The sequence below is a fragment of the Glossina fuscipes genome, unplaced genomic scaffold (genome assembly GCF_014805625.2).
Source record: "Glossina fuscipes isolate IAEA_lab_2018 unplaced genomic scaffold, Yale_Gfus_2 241, whole genome shotgun sequence".
NCBI lineage: Eukaryota > Metazoa > Arthropoda > Insecta > Diptera > Glossinidae > Glossina > Glossina fuscipes.
This window is the reverse complement of record NW_023998584.1, coordinates 255,048-281,468: the sequence shown is the minus strand read 5'-3', so window position 1 is coordinate 281,468 and position 26,421 is coordinate 255,048. Positions and strand designations below refer to the sequence as shown.

The window sequence follows — 26,421 nt, the reverse complement described above, 5'->3', positions numbered from 1 at the left end:
CCAAGAACAAATCTACGTTTCTCAAGAGACGGTAGGGACAGCAGATGCAACCTATTTTCATACGGAGGAAGAAAGGCAATCGGATTCCAACCCAAATTTCTAAGGGCAAACAGCAAGTATTGCTTTTGAACAGATTCAATTGAATCTACGTAGCACCTATATGAAGGAGACCACACAACTGAGGCATACTCGAGTATGGGTCTAACCAAACACATGTACAGCCTTTTCGTAATGTAGGGATCATCAAGCTCTTTGAACCACCTTTTTATAAAACCAAGCGCGGACCTAACTTTGCTAATCGAGAGCTCAATATGCAAGTTAAAACGTAACCTATGGTCAAATAGAACGCCTAAATCTGTAATCGAATCGACGTCCTTCACCTTATGCGAATCTATGAAATACTGAGTAATGAATGACTTTCTTCTTGAGAATGAAAGCTTCTTACATTTACTCAGATTTAGTTTCAGAAGATTCAAAGAGCACCATGCAACCAAATTATTCAAATCACCTTGAAGCTGATGTGATTGCGATTCAACAGAGAAGGAAGAAAACAGTTTCACATCATCAGCATACATTAAGATCTGGCTCGAATTAACCACCGATGGGAGATCGTTAATGTATAAACTAAATAAAGTAGGACCTAAGTGACTTCCTTGAGGTACGCCAGACGTAACGGGGAATTCATCCGAGGTGATGGAGTTAAACAAAACCCTGAAGGATCTATTGTGCAGATAAGAGCTTATCCATTTCACTAAGTAGGGTGAGAAACCAGAGGCTTGGAGTTTAAAGATAAGTAGTCTATGGTTAACCATATCAAATGCTTTGCTTAAATCAGTGTAAATAACATCTGTGCGAGAGCCGCTAGAAAAAGCCCTGAAAACATGACAGGTAAACTCTAACAAGTTGGTGACTGTAGATCGCCCTTTACGAAAGCCGTGCTGGTGCGGAGAAATATGCGAATTAATGGCAAAGGCCAAATGCTGAGTCACAATACGCTCGAACAACTTGGGCAAGACACTCAACTTGGCTATGCTTCTCTAGTTCTCAACAAATTGTCTACTTCCACTCTTGTGGATAGGAATAAGGAAACTACTCTTCCAACATGAAGGGAAAACACCTAAATACAAGGACATGTTAAAAATCTTTGAGATCACACCACATAACTCGACAGAGCAAGATTTAAGTACACATGATGGAATTCCATCAGGTCTAGGCGAACAACTGTATTTTAGAGAACTCAACCCTTTAAAAACGTCATCTTCCGAAATAACCAAGTTAGGTATTGAAACCGAGTTAGTTATAGGATATGGGTAGTTTGCTGATAAATCGAAATTAGCAATCGAAAAGTTTCGTCGGAAATACTCAGCAAATAGATTTGAGATATCAAAATCATCCGAGGAATCAGAGCCATTAAAAGAAACATGAGAGGGATATGTGGAAATTTTTCTTTTAGAGTTAACAAATTTAAAGAAGAATTTAGGATTAGCAAACAGAGAGGATTTAATGAACTGAAGGTATCTGCAGTAATAATGGTGGTTGAGGGAGTTAAATCTATGCCTCGCCACCGAGTAAGCGACATAGTCGAGCGCAGAGCCACTTTTCGAATATTTTTTGAATAGCGAGTTTTTTCTATTCTTGTGATATTTAATTGTCTTATTAAACCATGGGGGACACTTGCTTCGAGGTCGACAGTGCTTGATCGGAACAGATGCAGCAATAGTTAGATTTAATGTATTGTAGAACGATGGCAATAAGCTATCAATACTACCGGTTGAGAAATCAAGCGTCAGATCTGAAAGACGATGTTTTAGTAATACAATATTGATTTTATGAAAATCATAATAATTATTTAAAAAAGTTTGATTTGGCACATTAAGGCATTTCAACAAACCATCATTAATATGATGAAAGGAAATGCATATTGATGGATGATAAGGAAACTAAAAGGTGGACAATGATTTACGTAAATCTCGGGAAAATTGGCAAAGCAGAGATCAAGCAGCCTACCATTACAATTAGGGGTACGATTATATTGACCCAAATTATCATCAAACAATTCACTAAATAACACAACAGCCCTATCAGACGTTGAAGTAGGAACCAAACAGCCAGAATTATCAGTGCTACACCAAGTGACTTCAGGCAAATTGAAGTCACCCAATGCAACGACCAAATCAGTGGGTCTAGACCGCTTGGCCACTTCACAAATGAGGAAAGCGTGTTTCCTGTATATGGAGACATCGGAATTTGGAGGAATATAGGAGCAGGTTATAAATAGATGTTTATCAGGCATATTCGCACGAATAGCGATAAATTCAACGTCAGGAGAAGTGGGAAATTCAATTAAATTGGACGGGATTGACGCAGATATGGCAATTAATACACCACCACCAATGCGATTCACTCGATCATTTCTAAACACTTGGAAAGAATTATGAAAAAGTTCCGACGAATGAAGATCGGGTTTTAGCCAAGTTTCAGTAAAGGCCAAACAGAAAAACTCCGTGCTCACTGAATTTAGAAAAGTGGAACGAATTTTCGAATTTAGGCGCCTAACATTTTGATAAATGAGAGATAGAGGGCCTAAAGAAACAATTAGTTTTTTGAAGGCGACAAGACTATTGCCTTGGTATTACGGGGACGATCTCGAGAGATAAATTCCTTATTTAAGGATCCTACTGGCCACAGTGATTTCTTTAACAACATATCACTGTTTTCAGTCGGAACTAATATTTTAAAAGAGGAGATTGCCCTAACTTGAGAAGGAGTCATTTTGAAGATGCTAACACGCTTTAAGTTGACTGATGGGATTTCGTCGCTAGATAACCTTTTATGTTATCCACCGATGTTTCAGGTGCCAGTCTTGACACAAATATTGCTTTTCTGGGAGGAACTGCCGTCAGGCAAATGTCATTATTTGGAACAGGAGGGGGGTTCACGGTAGGAGAGTTTCGAGTTGGGGAAAATATAGATGGGGTTATCGCCCTTGTACCGGCAGCTTGTGAGACTTGCCCAGTCTGGTGACCAGCATTCACACGCGAACAGCCAGGAGGAGAGGATGATTTATTTTTCTCTTCATTACTTTTAGGCGATGGCGCTTGATTAGAGTGAATGGCGGTTTGTTTGTAACTGTTTTGCTACCAACCGGCTCAGCAATATCGGAAACATTACTGTTCATTTTAGAGTTAGAGGGAGCGGTAACTTGTACCGACGAATTAGATTTGGAGACAGCCAGAGGTGACGTCCCACACGCTACGCTACGAGTAGAGGATGAGTGTCCAATAAAGCGACACTCATCAAACCTAGACTTAATGAGCTCAAACTTTTCCCACAAGGAGCCGAGATTTCTACTCAATTCCGTGAAACCATAACGGGTCTCCGTGCAAAGTTTACAAAAGTCAATGTCCCGCTGCCTACAGTCAGGACATGACCATCTTAAGCCTTTAGACGGATCAGCGACTGCGTCAGCAGCACGGCCGAGAATACCTGCACACTTTGCATGACCAAAGCGCTCGCAGAGCCAACAAGAAACGAATCTATCAGAATCCGGGCCTGATTTCGCCCGACAAGGTGTATATAAACACTCCATGTCCTATCAAAAAGACAGTTGTGGATTAGGAAGAGCAGACACACAAATCACTAAAAAAATCCTGAACATAAAAATTTATCAACCAATTTGTGCAAAACTTCTCTGTTAGGTTGACACTGTAACGAGAGATCAATAGCAACACAAACTCCAAACAGCAAAAAAATAACAGAGAAAAAGAGAGAAAACAAAAAAAAATAAAAAAGAGAGATTTATATCAGAGCTCAAAATTTTTGTTTGCAAAAATCAAATGAATCAAAGCGTAAAGGAAAAATATTTCTTTTACTTTGAATTCACTCACTTTCTTCTCAAAGTATATGGAAAACACATAAAGAAAAGTATATGGAAAAGTCACATAAAGACTAAACATCAACAATTTCACTTAAATTCTAGGAACCTATTAGTTAATTCGTTCAAAATCTCAACTTAATTTAAGAAATAAAGGCATCTTATGCAAGAAAGTCCTCAAATCTGTGAGGAATAGTCGGTAACTCTAATTATTTCTTTTGGAAAGATTTTTGGAAAGATTAAATAAATAAATAAACATAAATTAAACATGTAATAAAAAAAAAAAGTAAGAAAGTTCCATTCCGAATCCTGTGTACCCACCATCATTGAAATCTTTAGCGCCATAGAAAAGCTAATGGGATAAGTTTTATCTTTCACTTTTTACTGCGCTAAAAGTTATTGCTAAGAAAAACTAATCTACTAGATCGTGACGTCCACCGCAATTAATTTACAATTAATACACTTATCTCGTCGTCTTCTACTCTCCAACTGCTTTCATTTGATATCCTTTTCGATCGAAAAATCAATCCGCCACGTCGTGGTGTCTCCCATATTTTTGTATAGAAGCAGATAATATATCTTCATTTGAGGAACATACACAATAATTTTAAACATTCTGTTTTGTTTATTTTATCATTAATAAGCATAAAACCTCAAAAAAGTGAAAAAAGGAGAAAACTTAATCACTTATAATTTTGTGCAGTCATGGCCGATTTTTTACATTTTTGCACATAAACAATAGTTCTTCGTCAAGCAAACGTTTTATATTTCAGGTTTCTATCTTTTATAACTTGTTGAGTAATGAGCAGAAAAACACAAAGTTTGGTACAGAAGAATGGATTTGCGTTCAGTTTAAGTGGGTTTATTCTCTGACTAATTTAGCCCGTTTTCAGTAACTGCGCGTAAAAATTTCCAATGCTTCTACCAAATTTGAAGCCGATATCTTGATTTTATCGACCAGGAGAGCGCCAACAACACGTCACGCAGACGTATTACTGGCACACTAATCTTTTAGCTTATTATGCTATTTTATTCTTAAATAAAGTCAAACAGAAAAATCTAAATACGCTTTAGTTTCGACGTTTGCATCTATGTGAAAATAACAATCCATTTGAATTGATTAAGAAAACGGAAGGATGTCTTTCGATGTGTTTATTTTATATCGTTCACGCTCTCTTGTTTTTCCCCGATCATACACTGTGTTTGCTTTTGCTATTATGTCTAGATTAGCGTAACATCTGGCTTCATTCTTCATGAATAAATAGAAAATAAGCGTTATCTAAAAATATTAATATAAAAGTGACCTCGGATGATTTTAAAGAATGAAATTTATTATTATTATTATTATTATATTTTTTTAGATTTACGAAATAAATTCTTAGAGTAAATAGAAAACTTTCAGCACTAGCACATCTATCATCTTTATCGTAGGAAAGAAAATTAGATATTGAGCCTACTACTTTCAATATAGTAGAATATTGTATTAATTGTCACCAAATTCAGAGTCGCTTTTTTAATGCAACACGTTGGCGCCAAGTAGACTCGCTCTTTCAATTCTTTCGGAATTGTCACCAAATTCGGACTCGCTTTTTCAATCCTTCTTAATTGTCACCAAAAATACTTTGCAATTGTAATGTACCTCATGCGATTAAGAAGTTAACAGAACAAATAAATAAAATTAAAAAAAAACCGTTCGTATGTAAGTTTGTGTTTACCGTACTCTTCTTAAACGTTTAATACCTTATGGTAATGAGAGCGACATTAGATATAATGTCAGCAAATAGGGAAAACAGCGGGTTGGTTGCCCGTCGTTATACATACTTCCACTTTGACTTCCACGAAGTTCATTTGCCAAGCCCGAGACGAGACCAGTTTAAGTTCACGTCTTCTATTTTATTGGATGGATCCGTTAATATCGAAGAGTGCTGCTGGCAATCTAAAGCGTTCGATCTATCGGATGCTTTATATATATCTCGATTTAGTGAACTTTTTCAAACTAACAAACTAACATTTAAGTTATTGAAGTCAAAGTAAGATATTGATTTTTTATATTGGCGTTAAAAAGTAAATTACACTAGAATTCGCAGGCATGGCTTAATCAATTCAGAATTTCATGTTGATCAAGAATATGTATACTTTAGAGTCTCCGAAGCTTCCTTTTGGGTGTTGCGAACAGAAACAAAATGAATATACTCTCCATCCTTTAGTGGTAGATATAAAAAAATACCTTATTATGTAAACGCATATGTCAAATTAGCTTGCGTTTCGAGCTGTAAAATGCAGGGTGCTGTTAATAGGTGTGTCAGATATGTCTTCAATTAAATCAAATATAATACAATATTTCAGTTTTCGCTTAACATTTTGGATTCCGATGCTCCACCTTGCCTTAATATGAAAAACGTACTTTTTCTTCAAAAGCTCAATCGCTCTCAAATGCCAAGATATTTATTTACATGTTTATATAAACGCATTCTTCACTCTTCTGCAATTTGTTCAGTGCAACCTTTTCATTTCCGTTCATTTTTTTCTCTTGATCTTCGCCTTCAAAATTTTTCGTTCAAGTCCCCTTGGTTAAGCAACACCCTTTGGTTCTCCTTTCATGGTTCTTCTTTCATGGTTAACGGTAACGAACGTCTTTACTTTCGTTTATATTTTTAGTATTTACTAACCTGAAGTAAGCTGCTTAGCAAACAAGATAAAAATAATTCCGATGTATATAAATCTCACATTTGTGTTTCTGATAAAAACGGAACTAACTTTTACATTCACTCTTCGTTTCATTCTTCATTGTTGGTCTTTTGGCACAGCTTGTACAAAATCTCCAAACAATTTATTATTATAGCGCGATCTGCGGTTGCACATGCACATAAATTATTTGAGAAGAATATACCTTTTGCATCTGCATTAGTTGAAAAAACCCACATATTCTGATATTCGAATTTTATTTTTTTAGTTTCACCCAAAATTTTATTATCCACCGAGCCGTGAATGCGATGCAATAACTCGGCATTACAACCATATTATTCTTTTTGGTAGCCCATTTCTTAAATATTTATAGAGGTGAATCTGCATGCCTCATCCCAAGTCTAGCAAAAACCAATAAAGATTCTGAACTTGATTGCTACTAGCACCATTAGTTCAAAAGTATTAGATGGAACAAGCAATTACGTAATACATATTAAAATATAAAAAAATAACAAACAAAACATCCAGTGAACCGCAAAATTAAATGCCTTCAACAACTTTAAAAACACAGCGTTATTAATATTGAGTTTTTTTCGTATAAGGAAGGATATAAACAAAATAGGTGGCATATTAATAAATGTTGATATTTGGTGGTGTTTCTTTTTTGCTTAATAACGCAATTTGAACGTTTTAATATATTTCGTATAATTTTTCTTGTGTAGGAAGCAGGGATCTCGCTCCATTCTTCTTATAATTTGTTTTCCAGATCTTTGACGGAAGAGATTGAGTAATTGTTAGGTGATTTATTTTAGGCTATACATCAAGTCTGTGCTTTTCCTTGTTGTCTATATCTTTGTCTTTTCTGTTGTTTCCAAATGTGCCGATGCGAACCCTATAGTCTTACTGGCACATTAATTTTTAATTGTAATAATGAGCATTATTGTATAATTGAGTTTTCGTTAATAATTATTAATATTAATTAATAAATTAAATTCAACTTAACTAAAGTTTTCGTAGGGACGACTATACAAAAGTTATGTAGAAGTGAAGTGATAAGTTGAAATAATATTACTCAGCGGTTTTTATTGAGAAATTTTAAAAAGTCTAAAGATTTTCATATTCAAAATATAAATACTCAAAATAAGACGTTCTTTTGGCAGCGGCTGTAAAAGCAATCTGATATGAAACGTTTTCACACTCGAGCCACAAAACTTCAATCGATAACACTTCGTAAAAATGATTCAAAAATTGTGCCAAAATACTTTGTCAGAGATCAGTCAGACGGAAAGACATATTGAAGCTGATTTAGAAAATGATTCGGAATCGATCGTTAGAATAAAATTTAAGTTTATCTTAAGGCTTGAAGTGAATATTTACTTTAATTTCATTTGGCACATATTGCCTATTTAACCGTAACGTTTTATTTGGGTTCCTTTGAAAAAATTGCGATATGTAACATTTAACAATCTCACTCCAACCAACTTTTGGGTATAAGTGCGACTGTATAGCTATACAGTTCTTGTGATTGGCTGGGTTCCAATATCAGACAAAAAAGACTTAAGCAGTGCCAGCGAAGGTATTAAAATTAAATTAAAAGTTTAATCGATTCTTTTTATCTTTATTGTTGCTATATTCGAAGTAGGAGTTTAAAAGAAATGTTTTTTTGCTCTTTTAATATAATAAATATTGTTTATAGAAAATATACTTTTATTGAATGATGTTTATTTTCTTCTCGTGTGCGCAACCAATTCCTCCGCTCTTCTGATTTTCATTTAGCTTAAAAGAAGAGATCACTAAATATGTCCTCTTGCGGATGGTGTGAGAAATGTTGGTGAGGTCTTTGCGGTTGTTGCGATTGTCGGCTAGAGGGGACTACGATATCGTTCATTTCGTGTATTATCCCATTAGTAGCCATAGCATCGCACTTAGTAATGCCAGCGTTTTGTATTTTGGGACGACGGTCTCGGGTAATGCGTAAATGATGACCATTCAGTGATTCAATAGATCTCACAAATGGCCAGTTGGTCGGAATAATACCGGCGCAGCAAATCACATCATTAACAATATGAGTTTTAATGAGACTTTCCAATTCAGTGGGCTCCTTAGTGACGTTCTCGTCCAGTTCTTCGAAGACATCGTTTTTAGGCACTAAAAGAGTGTAATCTTCCTCGGGATTAACGAGTAAATTGGTAAGATTAGCTGCTTGAACAAGTTCCAAAAATTTGCTATAATTAGGATTATTTTGCAGCATCTCCAATAGATTCATTTTCGGAGGAATCAATGGTTTATCTACTTGATGCAAGACCGAGCCACAGCTTTCATCATCGAAATGCACAAGACGAGCACAATTGGCGGTAGCGCGATTCATAACGTTTGTGAACAGTGAATGAGTAGAAAACAAGTGGATACGTACGTTGCCTCCTCCTATTGTTGGCATTAGTTGTTCTTTCAGGTCGCATGTCTTTGTCATCGGCTTGGTTACGTGATAACTTAAAAATTCATTAAGATTCCTATTATTTATCAGCTGTTCTGGATTCTCTTCCAACATTTTCGACCATTCGGTGCTCTCCAAGGCTTTATCAGTAGGAGCGAACATTGTTAAATTATCCATATCGTCGAAAGCATTATCCAACCCAGAAATTTCCAGCAAACGTCTGAATATAGTGACGTTTTTTTCTTGCATAAGCGAAGATAAAGGCAAAGCGGTCTCTGTAGGCATAATAGTATCTATAACATGCACAACGCCATTTGTTCCCATAATATCAGTTTCTACGACCTTCGCTACACCGTTAATTACAATGGGTTGAGGTTGTTCTATTTCACCGCCATGCGTAGATCGATTGAACCGCATTGGTTCACCTAGTAAGTTGTAAGCGGTAGTCTTTGCCCCAGGCACTGAAGCAATTGAGCAGAAAGTTAAATCAAGCATGTGATTCTTAAGTATATCTACACAGTTAAGGAATAAAAACCAGTTAGCATCAATTTTTGGATTTTATTCAAACGAAACCTACTTGAAGCACAGCCCTTGCCTTCTTTTAAGACACGTCGTAAATGTGATTCTAGTTTGTCAAAAGCATCATCAGTGGGTACAAAGATGGTCAACGGTTTTTCCCCTTCCAATAAATCGCTTAATTTAGTCTTTTCAAGTACAGTACGCATAATTGACATATCTCTACGGTCGCGTATGATATCCATTAAATTCTTATTGACAGGTTTCATAATTCCATCCAAAGTATGGATCATACCTTGCTCGGTTGACTTATCGTGTTTTAAAATGGGTACACAGTTGGCCGTATAACGATAGGGTTCGGGGCTGAGTGATAAAGGCACTTGATAGCTGTTAATGCGTATATTCTGCCCGCCGACTTGTGTTTTAAATAGTTGTTCATTACGTACTTCATCCATGCTAACTTCACCATCAACAACATGACGTAAGAATAATTTCTTCATACCATCGTCGTTTTGCTTTTCCACCAAATTCTAAAAGCAACAAATTAACTTAATTCCAAAAATACTAATCAACAATGCATGATTAATTACACTTTCACTTTGCAATAAATCTGAATAGCTGCTGAAGGCTTCATCTACAGGCAAAAACATGGTAAGGTTTTTACGTGACATTATCATGTCATTTAGTCCACTATTTTTCGCTTTGATCACAAAGTCTTTGGCGCCTACGTCGGCTGCGGTAGATTCTACATCTTTTATCTCGATTTTATCACATGGCGTAGCATAAGCAGCATTCCGTGGACGTCCGTAACCATGACAGCATTGTCTGGTAATGGTTAAGGTTTTTTTCCGGCCGTTCTTGTTAACGCTAAGCAAATAAAACATATTTAATTTATTTTACGTGTATATTATATGATGATGACACATACACTCGCTTGCATATATATTTGCTTGGCTTTTCTACACAGGAGTTCATGCTGAAGTGGAACTGTCCAAAGTATGGCTGTTTGACTTGAACAGTAGTGTCAGTGCCATCGGCAGTTTCAGTTTCTTCGTTTCCATCATTTTCATCCATAACCTTTTCATCTTCCTCTTTCTCAGTGCATACGTTCGGGCTAAAAGTAATAACGAAAGGTAAACTTTTAGTTTAAGTGAGCAAAAAAAAGGGTTAAAAACATTATTGCGAACGCGGATCGTTGAACTAAACGAAGGTGACCAACTAAGAAAATTATATTCACCTGTAACGGTAATTTTTATTTATACCTAGTGCCTTAATCATAAGAAAGATAAAATTCATAACGAAAAAGTGAAATTTTCACACTTGTAGTGACCAAAAATCCAGAAAACGGAGGTACTCCGAGTTTATGTTGATCATTACATGTGCTCTTGGGCCGATTTAGCCCATTTACAATACCAACTTGCGTAAAAAAATATCCAATGTTCTTCTCAAATTTAAAAACTATATATTTCTTTTTGCGAACGGAAAAGTGTAAACTGAGAACGTTTCTATCCTAAAAACCTGGAAAATTGTCTTTTTTGCTTCTTATTCATGTGGTATAACAAATATAACTTATAACACGAAAATTTTCATGCATAGCCTATGTTTGATCCTATAACTCCTGTTCAAAAATAAGAAGTATAAGTCACGCTCACAAAATATTATAGCTCGTCAAAGTATCTTGTACGTCTTCTGTGAGTTATCGAATCAACAACCGATGTTGTTAGTTGTTCATCGTTAAGTAAAGCAAAAAAGGTTCAATATGAACATGATATTAATAAAATTGACAGATGACTTGATTACAAATGTATACAGATATGTACATATTAAGCAGGTTATGATCTCCATCACGTAACTATTGTCCTTCCCGCAAATTGTTCTGATATTTTCTTTTTCTTCAAAAGATTCCAAGATGTTAGAGCGCAGAGATTACAAGATGAATTTCGCAGCGTAAGCATTGATAGGGTGCTAGTGTAAGGAAGTGTCGCGTGAAAAAAGGGAAAAGTTCAGAAAGTAAAAGAGTATGTGAAGGAGAAGATCAATAAAGTGTATCTGCTCCAGCTCAAAATCAAAATCTGCATTGATTTAAGTATGTCTGTTCGTTCACCTAGCCACAAAAGCGAAACTGTTCGACTTCAACTTCAAACGTGACAGAAACAATGGAAATTCTTGCACACAGATTAACATTGAAAATTGCCCAAATATTGCATAAAAATTCCATTTTTTGTCCATACAAGAAGGAAGCCTTAAAATATGAGACTTGTCTAAATCGTCTTGTAATCTTTCGCAAATTAAGATGCGCATTGTTAGCATATTTCCTACACGTGTATCAAAATTGTTTGTTCATTTCATATTATCGTATATTATTTATTCGGCACGGTAATTACGCGTTTCCATCTGAAAGGAAACGCATTGTCACCTTTCTACATTAATAAGCTTCGGTAAAGTCGTAATTAAAACAATGTCAAGTCTAGGAAACGATCGACATTTTCCTGACTTAACCATTATTACTTTTTACATCCATATTTTCTCTTCTTGTCCTTTTCACGGAGGCAAAGAAAAATTATTTAGTTTTGATGAAAGCGTAACTACAACAAATGAATACCGTATGCTTATATGCCTGCATATTTTTACATCCATAAATAAAAGAAGAAATGATAAAATATGATAAACTGTATAATTTCCTTCATTTTCAATTAGTGTGAATTTAAACAAACACAATAACTGGCATTTCAATGAGCGAATGTTGAATCCCAACAATCAACTGGAAGTGCGCACAATTTATTAACATTTATTTGCTGTATAATATATGGTATTGCCGTTGTTGTTGTGTTTTGCATTATTCATCACATTTTTTGCATACTGCTTGTAGATACTTGTGTAGCTAGTAAAAATTAACATGTTTCCCCGCGAAAGCCACTGACCGTAAATGCTATCAATCGTAAAATTGTAATCTATGATTATAAAATGGGAAAAAAGTTGAGCGCTTTACGTTGCCGTTGTTGTAGAATGTTCCTAAAAATTTATTATCTCTAGTAGTTTTCTAAAAACATTCAACAAAGTAAAAAAAAAATATTCCACTAACTTCGGTACTCATAAATAAATGGTATTGCTGCGTGTAATTAAAAATATGTTGAATAATGTATTGATGCATATTTTTTTATACCCATCACGGAAGGATGAGAGATTTATTTTGTCAAAACGTTTGCAACGCCTAGAAGGGAGATTCAGAGATCCCGTACAGTATATGCATTCTTCATCGGCATCAAATTTTAAACCAATTTAAGAGAGTCCGTCTGCCCGTTTATTTGCGTCTGTGGTAAACTGTGGTGTCCCTTGGTCGCTAAAATGAGGCTCTCTTCAAATGTGGTAGAAACATTGGAAGTTCCTATTTGTAGCTGCATGCAGGTTGGTATTGAAATTGGAAAAAATTGATGGAAGGACACTGAAATAAAAACTATTTTGTTTTTTGCTCGTTACCATACCGGGCGCAACGATAAAAATTTTCATTTATATTCATTAAGTAGTCCTACAGTATCCAAAACAAAAATTGGAAAAAATTAGTCACGCCTACACAAGTTATAAGTGATCAAATTTTTATTTTTTCACTTTTGTTATTACTCGGAAGGTAAACAAGACAGAATGTTGAAAATTATTCCAATCAGTACGTTAAAGATGCTGCCATTAAGATATGCGCATGATCGAAGACCTGCTCTCGATTTTACGGTTAAACCGTGTACATTATATATAGAAAAAAATATAAATTGCTGCATATTTAATTTAAATATTAGGGGAAAAAGAAATCCATTATTTTTTCGGTAGATGGCTGCACTGATAGATTTCTCGTAAAGTATCGATCAAACAATTTCAGATTTATGCTCGTTGGAAAGGTGACATTTCGCAGTAAAAAAAAGTCTTTTGCTGTTTTTGTTTGGTGCATTCAGTTGTGAGTTACAGCGTGTTAAAAATGGAAGTGAACAAAGAGAAAATTCGGTTCATTTTACAGTTTTTCTTTGACAAACGCGAAAATGCAAGCCAGGCGGCTAAAATTGTGAATGGTGTTTATGGTTCCGATACTGTAACAGCCAATTATGTGCAATTTTGGTTTCGTAGATTCCGTTCAGGAATTTTTGATGTTAAAGATGCACCTCCCACAGGTAGGCCGGTCGTCGAAAATGTCGATAAAATCGGAGAAATGATCGAAGTTGACTGGCATGTTAGCAGTCGTAACATCGCCCAGGAGCTAAAAATCGACCATAAAACAGTTTTAAACCATTTAGACAAAGCTGGATTCAAAAAGAAGCTCGATGTTTGGGTGCCACACCAATTAACAGAAAAAAACATGATGGATCGAATTTCCATCTGCGAAGCCTTGGCCAAACGGAATGAGATAGACCCATTTCTTAAACGGATGGTGACTGGAGATGAGAAATGGATCACATACGATAACCCTGTGCGAAAACGATCGTGGTCAGAGAGCGGTGAAGCACCTCAAACGGCCAGGAAGGTTTTGCTATGCATTTGGTGGGACTGGAAGGGGATTATTTATTATGAGTTGCTTCCATATGGCCAAACGCTAAATTCTCATCTCTACTGTCAACAACCGGACCGTTTGAAGATAGCGATTGACCAGAAACGGCAAGAATTGGCCAACAGGAGAGGTGTCGTGTTCCACCAGGACAACGCTAGGCCACACACATCTACAGTGACTCGCCAGAAACTTCGGGAGCTTGGTTGGGATGTTTTAATGCATCCGCCATACAGTCCGGACTTGGCACCAAGCGATTATCATCTCTTTCTTGCATTGCAAAATTTCTTTAATGATAAAAAATTGGAATCTAGGGAGGATTGTGAAAATCGACTACTAGAGTTTTTTGCAAATAGAGACCAGGACTTCTATGAGAGAGGCATTTTGAAGTTACCTTTAAAATGGCAACAAATCATACAACAAAACGGTGCATATTTGACCCAAATCGGACAATCCGAAGCATGTTAAATAAAGTCCTTAAGTTCATATAAAAATAATGGATTTCTTTTTCCCCAAACTAATATTAGAACCTGATTATAGTTGTATTTATTAGATATGAGGTAAAGTTCCGTCGCTGATGAACACTTTTGCTTTTATGCGCTGTCAATTCTTAGCAAGAATCCTGATCCGGCTGAAACCGGTTTACACAGTAAAATTATTATATGATTGATGTGTGAGTTCCAAAAAGGGAATACCGCGATGGAGGCAAAAAAAAACTTGTATGACGTGTTTGGAGAGGATGCAGTGCTTTGGGAAATTTCGTTCGGATGATTTTTCTTTGCAAGCTGAACCCAGATCAGCAAGGCCTTTAGATGTCAATCACGAAATATTCTGCAGTAGGATCAGGAAAAATCCTACGTTAACTTTCACAGAAGTGGGCTTCAAGCTTGGAATTCATCAGACTGCTACTTTGGACCACATTAGAAGGCTTACTTTCGTGTCCAAATTCTCTTTGAGTGCCATACTGAAGATAAAAAGTGGATAGAGTATAAGTATGTGGTTAGAAAACAGACATAAGTTCACAAAGAGGAGGCACCACTGTCCAATCGTAAGGGTGTCCAAATGGCAGTGGAAGAGTACTCTCAAGCAGAGGGTTTGTTTTCAAGCGGATTAGATAAGCTGCTGAAACGCTGCCAGACATTTGTAACTAACAAAGAAATTTTGGATTAAATTTTATTTAAAAAGTGAAAAATAAATGGCTTTCTTTATAAAAAAAAAAAAACAACAAAACTTTCCCTCACACCTAGTAATTACGATATAAACCTAAACTTGATTTACATACGTGATAAATTTATTTAATAATTCGGCAAGAAAACATGTAATCTTGAAGAATTTACGTTATGGGTGGATACTGAATTTTCAAACGAATACTTTCATCATAAAGGACTTTCAAGTTTTATACTTACCCTTTCCACCATGGTTCTTGTTGGGTGCCAATTCCGAAGCCACCAAAGGAATTGAAGAAACTGTTACCCAAAAAGGGGAACGCTTGATGGAAAAATAAACCTGGCAAATGGCTGCTGCCACCGTTAATATCACCGCTTACCACTTCAACATCTTGGTAAAAGACGAGCAAAAGAATTTATACTCGGCCAGTTATTTAATTCTGTTTAATTAACTTAATCAATTCTAATCAATTACCGAATGGTTTTTCTTCGTTATGACGCCCAGTCTGTTGATTATTTTGCTGATGTCTTTGCTGTTCTTCCAGTGGTACAAACTCAGCTTCTGGTTCATAGCTGTTAAAAATATTATTATTAGATCTTTGTGGCCATGTTAATGAATATTGTTGTTGTAGTTGTTGTTGTGGTACTTGTAGTTGTGGTTGTAGTGCATATGGAGCAGTACGTGCAAAATAGCGTGTAAGTATAGGTGGATATGATTGTGGGGGTGGTAATTGTTGTTGTTGAAAAGGTGACATTAAAGCATGGTCCATAAAACTATAAGATAAAGATTAAACAAATTTGGAAGAGCGTGCAAAAGCCAAATTGTTGAAGGTAAGTAAATTAAAAAGCACATGGGCATGAAAAGCAAGCTAAAAAATTAAAATAAATTTAATTTAAAATTAACCCAATGTGTAGATGTAGAAGGTAACACAGAAAAGCTGCTTGTAGAATGAATCTTGGATACAAACTTCTTTACATATAAAATAGTTCAAATTTTATATTAATTGTTTGCCTTAGTTTTCAATGAGCAACAGTAGTAACTAGTAAGGAGTAGTGAGCTATACGTACATGCAGATAAATTGGACGTCGTTTCTATGAACAAATAAGACTCCGTGAACTAATTGCCCAACTATTCGCTAAAAATGTTTCGTTAAAAAATTAGTGAGTATTAAGATAAATTTGTTTAAAATTAATAAAAATCCTCTAATAATCTATGGAATGTGAAGGGTGGGAAGATAACAAATAAATTTAAATCCCTTACCACAGCTCGGTAAATATTTAAAACTAGGATGTAGTAGCATTTGGAAGACTACTCCGTCCATATTAAAAACCGTAAAATATTTTTTTGGTGGACACCTCATGAATCTATATAAAAATATCTGTCAAATTAGCAAAAAAACTTTCGGGAACTTCTTTCAACAATTTTTTGGAATTTGGTATGTCAGCGAAAAATAGATATGCCACAAAAAACACAAGATTGACACTCTAGTGCGGCCAAACTAGAATATGTAATCTATACCCACCTATATTCCGTGGATCTGGACGAAAATACCTTTTATATGATCAAAAAAAATGCAAACTTTTCTTTCGGCAGCTATTTTTACCATTTTTTGGAAATTTGGTGTGTTTTAAAGTCTTAAAGGGTGTTCTTTCCCAAGACATTAGGGTTTGAAAGTAGGCCAAAAATGGAAAGTATGGTTGGCTGATTCACGTTGAATGAAGGGTTGATCTCGGTTTTATTGACCTTTCATTCAGAGTACTTTTCACCAAATTTCGTTTTCAATAATTTGCTTCGGCTGTGTAATGCTTATGCGTTCCTTTATCTCAGGGATGTCTTCCAATTGTTTCATAAACTGTCCTCAAAATAAAGCTAAATGATTGCTATTGCCATGATTAGTTTGCAAGAGGAAAATTATGCGCAAGACTCTTAACACAGATTATAAATTCTCCTTATTCTTCCATTAATTTATACAAAACAAAAAAAAAACGATTTGAATTTTTTTTTAAGGAAAAATACCTTAAAAATTGGTTTACTGCCTCTCACCTGAACAATACTCATCTAATTAATATTCATAGAGAATTGTCAAGTAATTCATTGAGTTAGATTGAGAATTTATTTTATTTAATATTTTTTTATTATTTGTTTATTTTTGGAAAATTTAAATAAAACGTAAAAAATATGACGCATCCACATTAGAAAATTTATAAAATGACAGTCTTACGCAATAATTAGAGGGTGTTTGTCATTCGACGTGTTTTTTTTGGGATATGAGATATATTCAATATTCAGTATAGCATTTCAATTGGAGAATTTTATATTTAAAATTACTCCCTTCAGTTATGACAATTCTATACCCACTATCAAGGATATTCTAAGAACAAGTACGTGAATTTATCGATTGCTCGCCTTTCTCAGAAATTACTGCCAATTTATGAAAAACTTTTATTAAAAGCAACTGATACAATTTACATGCAATATAACTGGCGAATGCATCGATTTAATTTGTTAGTATTAGTCAACAAGTTTGCCAAAATGTAGCACATATCCAGCATTTGGAAAGCTTTCATTTGGCGTACTAATAATTACTTTTTCAAAGGCATTCAGTATAAACACACACCCAACGTCGAGGGAGGATCTATTCTTGAACACTCACGCAGGAGTTGGATTTTCTAGAAGAAGAAATAGAAGCTAAGAGTAGCTATCAAAATTTCCTTTACTTCCTTGTCGTTCACTATATATATTATTTTATTTTCTCCTTTTATTTTGTATCGTTACGTTACACGAAGCATTTATTTATCCATACATTTGAAATGCAAACAACTCATTAATATGCTAAAGCATACTACCTTCCTCACGACAAAACAATTTTGAAGTAAAGAGGTGTCTTCAACAGCACGTAAAGACGTAAATAAATAATAAAAAATGGTTTTGGTTCCAAAGTGTGCCAAATACAGATTATGATAAATAAGTGAACATGCAAATGAAGGAAGAGGCACATTTTGTCTGGTTTGAAGTTTTGGATACTCATTTGAAATTTCTTTTGCTCTTTCATAATTGATAAACAGGGAGATTTTATTTATATTTCAATATTATTACATAACATTTGTAACACTCAGAAAGGCACACAATGACCGGAAAAATATAATCAGCAGTATACTATTGCCTTACAAAAAGTCCTGCGTGAAAACTTATCGGCTAAATTTTAAACAAAGGAAATTTTTATTTTAAGTTCTTTATCACGTTAGTAGATGGGTCGATATCATTATTTTGTGAAACAGCAGCAATGTTCCATGAATCAGAACTAAGTCTGATTGCCTCGAACAAACTGTTCCAATTTTATCTCTAAATCAAAAATAATTTCGATAATTAGTCAGATCAGGCTTAAAATATAGATGTGACCTTTACCGAAAAATGCCCGTAATAGATGAAAAAGAGCAACTTATAATTCATGACAGAACTGGTTCAAAGCTCAGTAAAAATACTGCTAAATGTACTACTAAAAGGATCGGGTTTCGGACTGTTTAATCCGCACGAAATCGCAATATAGAGATAAAACTCTTTCTTAGATGATTCGCATAAATTTGCTTTAAAAATTGTGTCATTTCACTTAAAAAATAATCGTTGAAAAAAGAAAATTAATCAAAGAGCGAAGAAATGTTGTAAATATTTCAAAATACAATATTTCGCAAAAATAGTTTGAGATCTTAGAGAAATATTCACTAGAAACTCATCAGCAAACATACCATGTGACAATGTATGAACGAAAATGACTTTAAAAATTAGCATGCTTAGTCTTCTTACTTACTAGTAAAAATACTTGCACTGAAACTTTCACATGTTAGAGTGAGATTTTTCGGCCGATTACCTGATTCGTTTTGCATTTGTGATCAAAACGAATAAACTCAACGATTTCAAATCATATTAAAGCGTATAACCACTTGTGTATTCAAATTGAATCGTTTCATAAGCATTTCTTACATTTTGGCTATATAAGTTGCAGGGACATGGCTCGAAGAATCCCGCCGAAATATGTTTCCGTGTATACAGCTCATACCATATCAAAATAATTCCAGTATAAAAGTGCTTCGAACTAATTAAACTAATCATTGTGGATTCAGAGATGACGAACACTGAGATTTGCTTCGAAAACTTCTACTTAGTTAATGCGGAAATCGAACGTTTCTGCAAAGTTTATTATGCAAATTCCTTCATTTTTTCTACTGTGAAAAAAAAAACAAACGCGAATCTTCCCAAAAATTGCTAACATAAGCGAAAAATAAAAAAATACGGTTAACAATAACTGACGATACTTTGCTAGTTGCTTAACCTACTTAAGTGTTGGTAAACAACTCAACTAGTTTTTTTGTTTTACGTTTTTTTTTTTTCAACAAGCTCTCTGATCTTCAACAAAACTTGGCGTGAAGATGCTGACTGACTATTTAAAAAAATTTACCTTTGCTTTAGCATCTTGAGCCACGTTACATGAAAGAGCCTTGCTAATGCTGGCAAGATATTTTCTGGTAATATAAATCTTCACAAAAGATTCCAATAAGCATGAAGGAATACACTAAAGTTTATAACATTTGACATAAGCTTCTCGTAAATTAATGCTTTTAAGCGTGTATAAAGCAAAATGAAAAATTATAAAACTTCTTCCTTGTTATTCCAATTAGGGTCAAACAAAAGTCACACGGAGATAAAATAAATTACTTTACAGATTTGCTTTCATGCATATGTATTTGGCATTATTTTGCATTACTTTAAGTCAATATAAAAAATTTCACCGATAGCTGATAATGAAAAAAATAAATAAGGTTTGTTTTGATGTTTCTTTCTTTCATTTTACGTACGCTATTATAGTGGTACCTTTTTCTATCGTTTCGTTTGCAGCATTCGAAACCACATTTTAGAGATCTAGTTAAATGGATAAATTTCGCTCCAGGTTAACGATTTTTGTAAATTCCGATAGTAAGTAGTAATTTTCTTACGTCTTTCTGTAAAGATGTAGTAGGCAAATTTCTTTAAAGAACATAAAATGTTGATATGATCCAAATGTGATAACGGTGCATTGGGCCAAGGGAAATTCAAAAAATTGGATTAATCCAGCTAGAAAATTTAAATGAAGGAAACAGTCTCAAAAATGGTTGAATTTCTGTAAAACCAATTATATAATAGTCGGGAAAACATATATAAAAATTTGAAATCTTTTTATATAAAAAATCTAAAATCTGTTTCTGTTTATATAGAGTTGAATCCTTGACGATGAGTATCCAAGATTCGTTTTAAAATGAACGCGACTTTCTTACCTGGTATAGTTTTGCGTTTCATTTTATTCGTTACTTAAGAAAAGAAAGTTGAGAGCCATATATCTGTGAAGTTTGGCTAAGCACATATGCAGTAAACATCATTCGTTCATAGAGAGTTATTCTCCATATAAAGCTTGAAAGGTTAGTATGTATAAAACCAAATTGAGTAAAAAAAAAAGATAATTACACAAAAGAAGCTACAATATGTAACCCATAATACTATCTTTTGTTTGAATATCACGTATTGTTAAAAGTTAACAATATTAAATAAATTTAAAAAAAACTTTTAGATGAAGTCATTCTTTTCTCCAGAAATTTCTTATATATTTTGTCTTTTCTTTAAATGTTAAGATTTCACCTTTTTAAAAAATTAAAAAAAATGGTATGAGTTTAATTATTAATGATTTTACTGCATTAAAAATCCAAAATTCAACTTGAGTTTTTGATAACGAATACTAACATAAACCTGCTTTTTATCAAGTTCAATTTAAATATAGGTTCATAATGAAAACAAATTAAGCAAGTAATCTGTGTAAGCTTCGAAGAGATTCTTTGATTTGACGACTAAATTTATAATTCTCTAGGAACTAGAAATTAAAACATTGTCACAAACATTGAAACACTGTCGAAAAATATTTATTCTTTGTGGGTGTTTTTGTAAACGCGTACTGTTTATATCTTTATTATAATATAAAATTTGTCTGAACAAATGAAAATCTTTAGGCTGTACTGTGTTGCTGACATATACTGCTACAATATCAAACGGAGTCCTAGTCATAGAAGTGAGCTCATTGTACATTAAAACCGAAATGTATGTTCCGTTATGTTAGCTAGTTTTGTTAAATCTTCTTGATAACGTCCTGCAACTATAGCTTATCCATATGGTAGAACCATGTGTATACTTATAAAGAATGCTTTAAAAAATGAGAATTAACATAAACTGTTTTAGATCTTATGCAAAGTGTATCCAAGATTCGTTTAGGGTGTACATATGCCAATATGCCAAAAAAGTACCGGGATTTGTTTGCGTTAAAATACAATTTTTGCTCTACATGAATTAATTTACTTCAAAATTCTGTTTGTACTATATTTTCGAGGAAATTTTGTGATTTTTATATCCTACGCCACTTGCTATATAAGATATAGTAAGTTTGTGCGGACGTATATAACACCCGCAAGATAGACCCACTTTTTAGTATACCGATCGGTTCGGAATAATTTTCCATCTAAGCTTGTCTATCTGTCTGATGAGTAATAGCATTTCGACATTCAAAATTGGTGTGACCTGTGCCAATTTTTTGCCACACCGTTTCTACGAAAACTGAATCCTTATATGATAAAAATCTCGAATTTTCAATACTTTATAGTGAAATTGAAATAGACCAACATCCCACATCCGACCTTACTCTATTTGGACCACTTAAACCATGTTTTTCGGATACCATCGCAAATAAGTATTTTCAGGAAATATATACCCGTGCCCTTGTATAGAGAGGAAGTCTAATTTCTAATATTTTTTAAGATGGACACTAAAAAATAATAAAATTTTTTAGGAAGCAAATTAAGTTTATTAAATTTGGATCACGTCATGTGATGTTTTGGGCACTTTTCAATATTTGGAAAATGAGTCTTTGCATGGAGACAATGGATACTTTTTAGTATATATTACGGAAACGATATACTTCGCTATAGCAATGATAAATTCGTGGCAAGATTTCAATCGTTGGAAAATTGCTAAGGACGTTGTCTCCATTCTTGCAACCATCAATATAAAAAAGGGAAAAGTTTTGATGATTACGCTTTTGTTACTCCCGGTACTATCTAGACACAATGTATATTAAACACTCATGCTTATAATTGGAGCATACAGGGTGCCGCTACAAATTACAATAGAATAAATTCATAAAGGTTCATAAGTCGCGTTTGTAAGTGTGTTAATCAGTTTTCACTTTTGACCGACAATGTTGGATTGAAACCAATACAAAAACCGCAATGGCGAAAACATTCATTCCGAGTAGCATACGTATATATCTAGAAATTTATTTAATGAATGGCTTGAGAATATACATCCACGATATATTTAACAATAATGTTATACCCGGAAATGAACAGATAAACTAGGAATTTTTGCTCTGCAGAGAAACTTTTATCAAATTTAAATGCATAAATAGATAAATCACCAACATGCATCCGCACTACCAAAATGCCCACCGATGACAAATTCGCATACAAATAAGAGTATCTGACACACACAGCACATTACGGTTGCGTTTTTAATCGGTTCTAATGACATTTACTTGCAACATATGGATCATTAATCGGTGCAGTGAGTACATTTTTTCGGCCACCCTGCATATATTGTTTTTTCTATATAGTTACTGAGTTAACAAGCAGTTTATAAAAAATAATTAAAGAGCAATACAAGCAAGTAATTATAAGAAAAAGGTTGCTTAAATTTTAGAAATATAAACATTTATACTTACTCAGAGTAGTATTGGGTGTTTATCGAGCTGACACTAAACAGTGTCAGTGTTAGCAATAAAATGACCCCATTGGCAGCCATTACTGCTTAGTTAATAAAATTCAACGAAATTTCTAGTACTTCCGTTTGGCTTTTGCGATATAAATAAATAAATAAAATTAAGATGGAGACATAAATGTCAGTAAACACATACGTAGCATATGCATTCATTAATTGCAAAGTGCAACTGTAATTACCTTTTTTTACTATTTCTTACAAAATAAGGTCGTTATGAAATATAACAACAATTTCTATTGGTTTCGTTATTTACTCTTTCGCGAAATTGTTGAGTTTATGTCTTTTTCTTTTTACATGTATTTCAAATTTCAATAAATAGTTAACCACACATGCGTTTATGCGTTTATATAAAGGGATTAACTGTAAAACTTCACAATGACAATTTTATACTTTAAACACTTTTGGGCTTCGATTTATATCTTTTGCGTCCGTTCTTCTTCACTGCGCGTTTTAAATCTGACTAAAGAAAGAACTTGTCAGTGCCGTATTTATAATATGCGGTGCATGGTGCTCTTCGCATAATGCATTGTTGTATTGGTTTTTGTGTTTTCTTTTTAATTTTTATTCGTATCGTCTGCTGTGCGACAACAACAAAAATTGCTGTTCTTTTAGACTCATTTTCTGGTTAAGTTTATTACATATATACAGAGTAATTTTAATGTGAATATTCGTATTTCATGTCTTCCAGAGGAAAATTATTAAAGAAGATACGTTCACTTAACTAAAGAGTATAACACAATGCATACATGTGACATATCCATCGGGCAAAGCTGCAATAGCTACAACATATTGCTTTGCTGCAGTAAAATTATCTGGTGGTTGAAAAGCTGCCTATGTAACTTGCTTTGTTTAAATAAGCAACACTGTTTTAATGGGTTTTGAAGGTGGACAATCTATACAGAATCCATACAATTGTTTGTAAACACGTAAAATCATCTTATAGTTTTACGTTATAGCGCATAATGCTTGCATGCATTGTGAGCAGCGAAAAATACACTTTAAAGATTTACACCATTTGGACCATTTACATCGACGCAAGCGAGGATTATCCGGGAGGCGCCTAGCAAGATATGAAGACCAGGAAGTTGAACTAGAAGCTGACAGCGTAGTGCCGGAAATTGAGGCACTAAAAGATGTCGTGGGGAAATTGACTCCTCACCACAGAATTGTTCAACGAAGTGTATATCAATCAACAGGCAGTGTTTTCGCAGACGGAAGATATATTGTATGGATGCGATTGCGTCAACCGTTAACGGGTCTTAGTATGCTGATGAACTCCCACGTGGGTACTTTTGATGTGGGTCTACTAGAAGACAATCTCAAACTGGCGAAGGAGATTGGCTTAGAAGTGCGGGCTGTCATCTGCGACAGAAGTCTCGCCTACAAGGAAGCTGTACGCTCATTACTTGGTGGAGTATTGCTAAGTACACTTTCTGAATAAATAGAAAGCAGCAAACAATACGACCATTCGATAATAGAAAAACTATATAAAAGAGTCGCACCCACTTCTCTCTTCTGAGCCCGGAGAGTCGCCTTTCAATCGCCACGTAAATGGACTGGTTCAATTTTACAACGACGTGACGCCATCCTTGCTACAAGCGGCAATAAATGAAGATGTTTTTACAAATGATAGCGAAATTGCCAAGCGCACGTGCGAGGTCTTTGCGATGATGACAAAGTTCGTGAATATCTTTTATCGGAGCTCTGCTACGAACAAAAAGTGAGAGGAGCTGAAAGGCGAATTCCAAAAAGTTAGCAATTACTTTATGAGAGTTTTTGCGAAGGACGTCCTAGCTGTTGCAACAGAGATGACGATAAAAAATTCCACCTGCTTAATGGACGATTTGATAAAGGCTTACCCTGGCACAACTTTCGCCTCATACACGGTAAGCCAGCACCTACTTGAGAAATCTTCCTGGAAATGTGTTTGACAAAAAGGAAAAGGACTGTTAGTCTTTGTGTTTACATTATGAATTACTATTATACGAGATGGAAGAACTATTACGCTCCTCAAGGATGGTATGGAAAACCGTGCCAAATTGTAGGTTGTCAAGATGTCTATGAAAAGAGAGAGTAAAGGTACATTAAACTTTTAATATCCATGCTCAAGTGTTTAAGAAGATGTCATTCCAGGCATTAGAAATACGTGCAACCGATTGTATATCGGCATTGGCTGCCAACAACTTGCAATACAATCCATATTGAAGGCGGAACGAGAAAACTGTAATAATGTGGCACTAGATGCCCTGGAAAAATCCGCGCAACTAGACATCAATGATCATTTATGTGAACACTATCTTTCGTTGCAATAAGCTCTGCTAAATAATACACCGGAAGCTCTAGCGCATATACGATTTGCTTTACGTCGTCCACGTAAAGCCCTAACAGTTGTAAAAGATATTCTTGAAACATTTCCGCATAATTTAAATTTATTGCACATGACAGCTCTTCTTCAGTTGCGTTTACAAGACACTGAAATTGCGTTAGTTAGGGTGCAACCCATGTTGGCGCGAATTATATAAAGGTCACGTAGGTCACCGTTGAAGATGCAAAACAGTCGGATACAAAAAATGTGATTGTACACGTACCGTCTTGGTAAATGTCATATAAGGATTCAAGTAGGTTGAAATTGTTTTCTTCCGTATTTGGTTTTGTTTTACAAAATGTATTGGTGAAGACTTAATCAGTAAGTATAAGACTTTTTAAATTTAAATAGTTATTTTGAAATAACACTGTTAAGAGGGGAAGGATATAATAAATTGACATGAGTCATTACGAAACTTCACAAATGAAATAAATTTAATAGAGCTGTAAATATATACAAATAAGTCATAAAAACTTTTGAATTGCTATAAAATCAATATATTCTTAAAAATTTTAAAAGAGACAGGTTTTTATTCGCTGGTAATTGATTCTAAATTTGTAAATAAGAAATGCAACCCTACAAAGGTGGAAGCCCTTATTCAAAGTTGTAGAAGTGAAGGCAAATGGCAAAAGGTAATAATATAATATATTTAATATATCTGATATGTATGAACATCTACGGAGATATTGTGTTTACAAATCTTATAAAGACGTGGTTAGACTCTAAACATATTTATTGATATATTTTTTGTGTGATGACCCTTACCTTTTTTAAAATTAAAGTTAAAATTTTTTACGGATTTTAATTTACTTTTTTATAATGGTGCACTAAAAGACCACGAATAAATAACGTATGTCTTACAAATTTGTAATGCTACGCTGATAATACATGATGCGTTTTTTATATATCTAAAGCAAAATGTACAAATTTTTTAATAAAATATCCTTTAAAAATTGTACATATGCCGAATTTTAATTAAAAATTACTAAAAGTAATCAGAAACGTTACAA

The 26,421-nt window shown here is 34.3% G+C and overlaps 1 protein-coding gene across 1 annotated transcript; it reads right to left on the bottom strand.

Moving 5' to 3' along the window:
- Window positions 1-8,239: 8,239 nt before the first annotated feature.
- On the bottom strand, window positions 8,240-23,511 carry LOC119642674 (transforming growth factor-beta-induced protein ig-h3). Its single transcript, XM_038041905.1, has 8 exons — window positions 23,226-23,511; window positions 22,991-23,119; window positions 15,676-15,773; window positions 15,441-15,591; window positions 10,438-10,623; window positions 10,100-10,376; window positions 9,571-10,039; window positions 8,240-9,505 (listed from the first exon to the last, which is right to left on the bottom strand). Exons 2-8 carry the CDS (start codon window positions 23,068-23,070, stop codon window positions 8,337-8,339), a joined length of 2,430 nt encoding a protein of 809 aa, XP_037897833.1. The 5' UTR covers window positions 23,071-23,119; window positions 23,226-23,511; the 3' UTR covers window positions 8,240-8,336.
- Between the last annotated feature and the right edge of the window lie 2,910 nt (window positions 23,512-26,421).